At 47.6% G+C, this 6,740-nt stretch overlaps 1 protein-coding gene across 1 annotated transcript in view; it reads right to left on the bottom strand.

Annotated features, from left to right (window-relative positions):
• The window catches only part of TP53I3 (tumor protein p53 inducible protein 3), an 11,404-nt gene extending 5,145 nt beyond the window's left edge, over nt 1–6,259 (bottom strand). The window contains exons 1-4 of the mRNA XM_006880630.1: nt 6,122–6,259; nt 3,992–4,259; nt 2,587–2,799; nt 734–930 (exon numbers count right to left, since the gene is read on the bottom strand). Of these exons, the coding sequence (XP_006880692.1) occupies nt 734–930; nt 2,587–2,799; nt 3,992–4,259; nt 6,122–6,259 (816 nt within the window). The remainder of the gene's footprint in view (nt 1–733; nt 931–2,586; nt 2,800–3,991; nt 4,260–6,121) is intronic.
• Between the last annotated feature and the right edge of the window lie 481 nt (nt 6,260–6,740).

Genomic DNA, 6,740 nt, shown 5'->3' with positions numbered 1-6,740 from the left:
CTTGAAACAGATGAGGGAGAAAACTGTTTAAAAGGGATATGTGATTAGGTATTTTTGTCATGACAGGAGTCCAGAGCAAAGGCTACATGGTGGAGTGGACCTGGGGGAGGGTTTTTAAAACAATGAAAAAATTTTTCTTTTACTTTTCCAAGAGGGTAGTGTACTACTAGGAGGGAGGGCTGGGAGGGGAGAAAAGTGCAAAAATGAATGAATGGAAACCCAAAGTCTCTGTAAAGTATAATTAAAAAAATAAAACAAAACAAAACAAAACAAAACAAATGACAAACAGGAAAATCTGATCATTGTTTCATTCGTCCTAGTACTAGCTCTGGCTGGAAGAGGCCAGGCATAGCCAAGAGGGGGCAAAGAATATCAACCAATCTCAATCCCCTTGAGCACGGGACCCTTGTATTCTGAAGACACGGAAGTCCCATTGCTAATCGCTGACACGTCAGAGGGAAGGAGCCAGTCAGAGTGAAGTAGAAAGCATATGAAGGGACTAAATCAGAGTGGGTCAGGATGGGCCTTACAGTTTCATCCAGAGGAGGGCAGTTGGCAGGTCACCTGCAGTCTATGAGTGAGTCGTGAACTCTCAGTGCACCACACCATGAGAGCTCCTCACAGGAAAGGGTAATAAACAGGAATTGTATCACAAACTAAGATGGGCCTGGGCCGTGTGATCATAATACGAGTGCCTAGAACTTGTTCACATTTGCCCTTATCCATAACCTACCTTCTTGTCCCTGGACCTTAGTAGACTGGCCCGCAGACTTCCTCGCTTACACAACAGCTTGGACAGCAGAGGACCGTTGACCTCTGCTCCTCCCATGAGGCCATAGAGAACCCATCGGCCATCTTGAGCCAAACAGTGGAGGTTCTTCTCCCAGTAAGAGCCGCCAATGCAGTCCAGGATCACATTGACTCCCACGCCTTAAAGAAGGAAGCATCAGTAAGAGGCAGAAATGGTTTTGTTATCATGGTGAGGCTAAAATTTTAAACTCTTCATCCCTGGATCTAGATTTGTCAGCTCTCCCATGCTTCAGGAGAATAATACAAGGGCAGTGGGAAGCAAAGGCACTCCCAGAGAGATTGGGTACACTTAGGGGTCCCAGAGAATCAGGGAAGAAATGCTCCGGCTTCTAGAAAACCTTCAGCTTCAGGACATGTATAACACAGTGGCTGAATGCAGACTGACCAGGTCTTGAGTACTTCCTCTGGAAAGAATGTAATTTTTCTATTCTGAGAGATTGGAATGCTTCTCCTTTTCTTGGGATATAATTGATAATAATTCTTGTCTGCTCTATCCTTCCTCTCCCGGTTTCCATCTCTTTTTGTCTGGGGCAGCCAAGTAGCTTAGAATCATACATAATACGTGACTACAGTTATGCTACTAACCTTACAACTGGCGTATTTTTTCCTACCTCTCTCCCTTGGTTCATAATTTCGAATTAATTTTTCTTTCAACCTGGGTAGTTATACCATCTCTAGGATTTTTGAAAGGTACAGCAGAAAGGATTTGGAAGGAGAAAGAGGAGAGAATTAGAAATAACAAGGAGATAGAGCATGTGATGAGCCCTTTAATGAGCTCCACCTTCTGCATTTATACCTTAGACTGTGGGCTGAATTTATAATCTCATTTCTAAGAAATGGAATATGGTGGAAGTAATGGAATGCTACTTCCAAGATTAAATAAAAAAAAATCACTCTTTCTTAGTTATTGAGTGATAACCAACTCATAGCTGAACCTCTAGATTTTTGGGAGGCTCCAGATAGCAGATTCCCCCCCATATTTCTACCTCAGAGCCACTGGTGGAGTCAAACAGTCAGAGAGGCCCTGCTTTGGGTTAAGCAGCACAACTGCATACAGACTGCACCACCAGAGCTTTCAAAAAGCCAGTGGCCTGTCCTATCTTAGGTGCCTTCCCTTCCTATTGTTGGCTTGCTTTGAGAGAAGCCAGGGGCCATGTTGCAAACCACCCTATGAAGAGGTTCACATGACAGGAAGCTGATGCCTGCGGCCCTGAACCAGGCGAGGGTCTGACGCCTGCTGGCAACCAAAAGGGTGAGCTCTGAAGCAGCTTCTCCTCCAGCTGAGCCTTCGGGTGACTGCAGCCTTGCCTGATGCCATAATTGCTGTGGGTGAGAGACCTTGAACTGGAAGGCCTAGTTATGCTCTTCCTGACCTACAGAAATTGTGAGAGAATAAATATTTGTTGTTTCAAGCAAAGCCATGTTATGCAACAATAGAGAACTAATAAAGAGGAAGGAGACGGGAAAGTTTATGATAGAGGAGGAAACAGAATGAAAGCCGATGAGTTGAAGCTGAACAGAAAGGATTGGCTTGAACTCTCCTTCCAACACATGCCTAAAATTCACTGCTGTCGAGATGGTTCGGACTCATAGTGACCCTCCACCTGCTTTCTGAAACTGTAAATCTTCACCGGGAGACACAGCCCATCTTTCTTCCTCAAAGAGGCTGGTGGACTCTGACAGCCCACCTTTCAGTTAGTAGCCCAGCACTTTACACACTGTGTCACTTGGGCTTCCTTCAAACCCGTAGACCCACATAGACACATCCATACGTACCCTCGGTGGCTTTCAGGGCCCCCTCAGAGAAGTCTTCTGTCTTATAGTCAAACCCAGCTGCAGCACCCAGCTTCTGGGCCCTTTGAATGTTCTCCTTGGAGCTCGTGGTCACCAGCGGGATGGCTTTGAACAGCCTGGTCAGCTGAATGGCAGCCGTGCCCACACCTCCTGTGCCCGCGTGGATGAGCACTGTCTCGCCCTTTTGTACACTTCCTGGGGCAATGATCCAAGTTAGAGGATGCTGGGCAGGTGCAGGTGGAAGGGTGGGCAGGTGTAAGGGTGATTTTGGAAACATAAACTATCATGTTAGGGACCTCTCCAAAGTACTGAAGAGCAATGGTGTCTCTCTGGAGACTAAGGTGCGTCTGATACAGGCCATGGTCTTCGCAATCACTTGTTATGTATGCATCAGAGAGTTGGACAATGACCAAGGAGGATAGAAGAATTGATGCCTTTGAGCTGTGGTGCTGGAGAAGAGTATTGAGAGTACCATGGACTGATAGGGAAACAAACAGATTTATCCTGGAAAGGGTCAAACTGGGTGGCTCCTTGGAGGCAAGGATTCTGAGGCTCCGTCTAACATACTTTGGACATGTTGTGAGGAGATACCGGTCCTTGGAGAAAGACATCATGCTTGGTAGGGTGGAGGGACAGCACAGGAGGGGAAGGCCCTCTATGAAGTGGATTGATTCAGTGACTGGGATAATTGGGATGGGAGTGTCAGAGACAGCGCGATTGGCACAGGACAGAGCAGAGTTTAGGGCTGTTGTACATAGGGTCGCTATGAGTCACACGCGACTCGACGGCACATAACAACAACAACAACAGCACAACAACAAACCATCTCAGGATGAGAGATAATGCTGGAGGTCGGGTTGGGTAGGGCCTGGGTCGCACTGGATGAAGGAGGAACCATTAAAGGTTTTAGAGCAGAGGCAGCCTTGATTAGAGCTGTGCTTCTGCAGGATTAATGTAGCAAATGGATTGAAATGGATAGAGTATCAGCACTGTTCTGAGGGGGGCTCCTGGGGCAGAGGCAGATGCAGGAACAATTATCTGGGTGTTTCTGACCCCTTGTTGCATATGACGAATGCGACTTGGATGTCTCCTTCACTGGCTGTGAGGGAGCCAGGCAGAGGCAAAGGTCAGTTCTCATCAGATAGCGAGGAACTGGAAACTGCTCTGAGAACTCGTTCTGCCTCCCATTAGTCATAAAAGCTCTGTTTGTAGTAGTCTCCACAGGGGATGGGTCTGAGCATCATTGAGTTTATAGTTTGATGTACTAAGTCTCAGTGAGGGGCTCAGAAGTAAGGGTTGGGTCAGTTGGAAGGCTGGGTTGAGTTCTGCATTAGTTTTTGGTGGCAGGTGTGGTAGGAGGGGATTAGGGAGTGGGGTGCATCCTCACCCACACAGTGCAGCAGTTGGAAGGCTGTGAGCCAGGCCTCTGGGATGGCTGCAGCCTGGGGCAGCGACAGCCCTGCCGGGATGGGCATGAGGAGTCCTTCAGGGACAGTGACATACTGAGCCTGGCCCCCACCAGGCAACAGAGCCATTGCTGCATCTCCAGGCTTCCAGTGCCCCTGGCAGCCGGGTCCCAGCTCAGCCACATGTCCAGATGCCTCAAGTCCCAAAATGCTGCTGGCCCCTGGAGGTGGGGCATACTGGCCTTGTCTCTGCAGAAAGGAAAGTAGACACATGGCAGCCTTTCTTGTTGCTGGAGAGAGAAGTTTGCATGAAGGTTAATTTGGGGTTTGTTTGGGGTTTTTTCCCCTGGAATGGGAGAAAATGTACATGGTTTTGCCAAAGGATTACTCAAATAGCTTTCATTCCATAAACACCTATTCCACAGGATCTTTTCAGAGAAAGTTACTCAGCGTAGCCTGTCCAGAACAAACCCATCCAGCTCCCCAGTCAGCCTCTCAGTCAGGCTGTTGATGTCAGAGCTTAAGGCTGTCATATGGTCTGGGAACTAATGGTTTTGTGGGTTGTTAAGTTAGAGCTGCTGAGGGGATACTCCAGCCACCTCAGGTCATATTTCTACTGCCTTGAGCTCAAAGTTTCATTAGAACGGCTAGTGTAGGATCTAAAAAGCCTGAAAACTAGATGTTGTAAGGACAATATGCTGCAAACTGCTCTCTGATCCACTCCTACTGGGGGACGGTGAGATAGGAGGGAAGTGGGCCGGGCTCTGGAGCTCACAGATCTGGCAGGGGAATGAGTTCAGTCCCTGCTCGGTGGTTTCACAGAATTGTTCCTTGACAGACCCCAAGACGTGATTCAGAAGAAGGTCCGAATAAAGGATAAGACCAAGGTTAAGGCCTCTGACACCACACTGGCTTAAAAGCATTTGTTTAATGTGCAGATCAATGCACTCCTTCCCAACAGTGGCTGTCAGGACTTTGGTGCCAAACAAATTTAGGCTCCCGTTCTGCCTCTGTCACATATTCTGCACCACAAGTATTTACTGCAGGTGTACAGTGTGCCAGGGGGAAAAAATTCCTGTTCTGATGGAGGTTATAATCTAGTGGGAGAAGACAAACTTTAAATAAGAAAGCAAATGCATGTAACAATACACAGCGGAGCAAATTCTGAGAATAGTAACAAAAGGTTGTTGCATAGTCAGCAAACTTCCTGAGGAGGTGCAATTTAAGATGAGACATAACAGTGGAGAAGGAGCCAGTAGTGCAAAGAATGGCTGGTGAGCATATCAGGACGAAGGCAAGACAGTGCAAAGGCAGGAGAAAGCATGGAGTGAGTGGGTGGAAAGCAGTGACAGAGAGAGCGTGGCTTCAGCTGAGATGAAGACGTATCAGCGATTACAGCAGCAGGCCTTTGTCAGCTGAGGAGGAAATTTAGATTTTTTCCCAGGTGCAAAAGAACTTTGTAGATCGCCCTGGCTGTTGCGTGCACAATGAACCAGAGGGGTTGCTGCAGGAGTCAGGGTAGGAAGTGAATCTGACTTGAGTTATGGGGAGAAGCAGATGAACTCAGGATTTGTTACAGAGACAGAATCAACGTATGTTCATGAAGTGGTACCAGGGTTGAGGGGGAAAGGGAGGTAGGATGTTGAAAATAAAGCCCAGATTTCTGGACTTGAAGAGGTTACTGGGAATTAATATTTTCATAAAAGAATTCTATCATCAGTGAAATGGAAACAAAAATACCCATCCTGGGTGATTATGAGAATTAAAGAAATTTAAAATTAAAGGATTTGCTTAGTCCAGTGCTAGGCACACAATGGGCACTAAAGAAACTGCAGTTTCTTTGTTGCTGGTTTATATGTAAACTCCCCTGCACAACCTTCAAGGATGGGGTTGTGAAAGGAGAAGTCTGTGGCCCATTTGGGACATGAGTTGTAAACACTGCAAACTCTCCAGAGTCTGACACAGACACTGAGAAGCCAAACCAAACGCCCAGCCTGTTTCGAGCTTCAAGCAGTCACCGTCAGACCTGGAAGAGCGTCAATTCCTCATCAAGCAGCTCTACCTCCTCAGGCAGTTAGGTTCTGGGACCCGACCCCTGCTGCAGTGGGTACCTGAAGCAAGTCGGCCCTGTTCAGGGCGCTGGCCACCACCTTAAGCAGGACTTCGCCCTGTCCTGGTCTCGGTGTGTCCACCTCCTTTAGGTAAAGGTTTCCTGGTCCTCCTGGCTTGTCAAAGTGCACAGCTAACATTTTATCTGAGGACACAAGAGTACAGTGATGGACCAAACAAAAGCTGTGAGAGGTTTGGAAGAAACCTCCTTCCCTGTATCAGGATGCACCACCCATGCCTCTCCTAGACGCCACTGGCCTCCACCAGCTCATCCGCTTACTATCCAACTTACTACCCCTCACCCTACACAACTCCCACTACCTCCCACCCTTACAACTTTCATTGCCTATCTGACATCCCTTTCTAACCTCCCAGCTCCTGAGTCTTCCTTTCTGCCTGAAGAGGAACTAGAGCAGCTTCCCTTAGAATTAAATTTGAATTCAAATTCCACCTTTTGTTCTTTACTAGCTGTTTGACCTTAGGCAAAATAAGTCTAAAACATTACATAATGCACCCTGCAGTCCCTCCCCTCACATAGTAACCCTTTCTTCAAGGATTGAGTCTGCCTCCAGAGCCAAGGGGCATGGAGGGAGGCAGCCATACCTGGAGCCATCCTGCCAG

This window comes from Elephantulus edwardii, unplaced genomic scaffold (genome assembly GCF_000299155.1).
Source record: "Elephantulus edwardii isolate Elephantulus edwardi_28Jun2011 unplaced genomic scaffold, EleEdw1.0 scaffold00009, whole genome shotgun sequence".
Lineage (NCBI taxonomy): Eukaryota > Metazoa > Chordata > Mammalia > Macroscelidea > Macroscelididae > Elephantulus > Elephantulus edwardii.
This window is presented reverse-complemented; position numbering and strand designations above follow the sequence as displayed.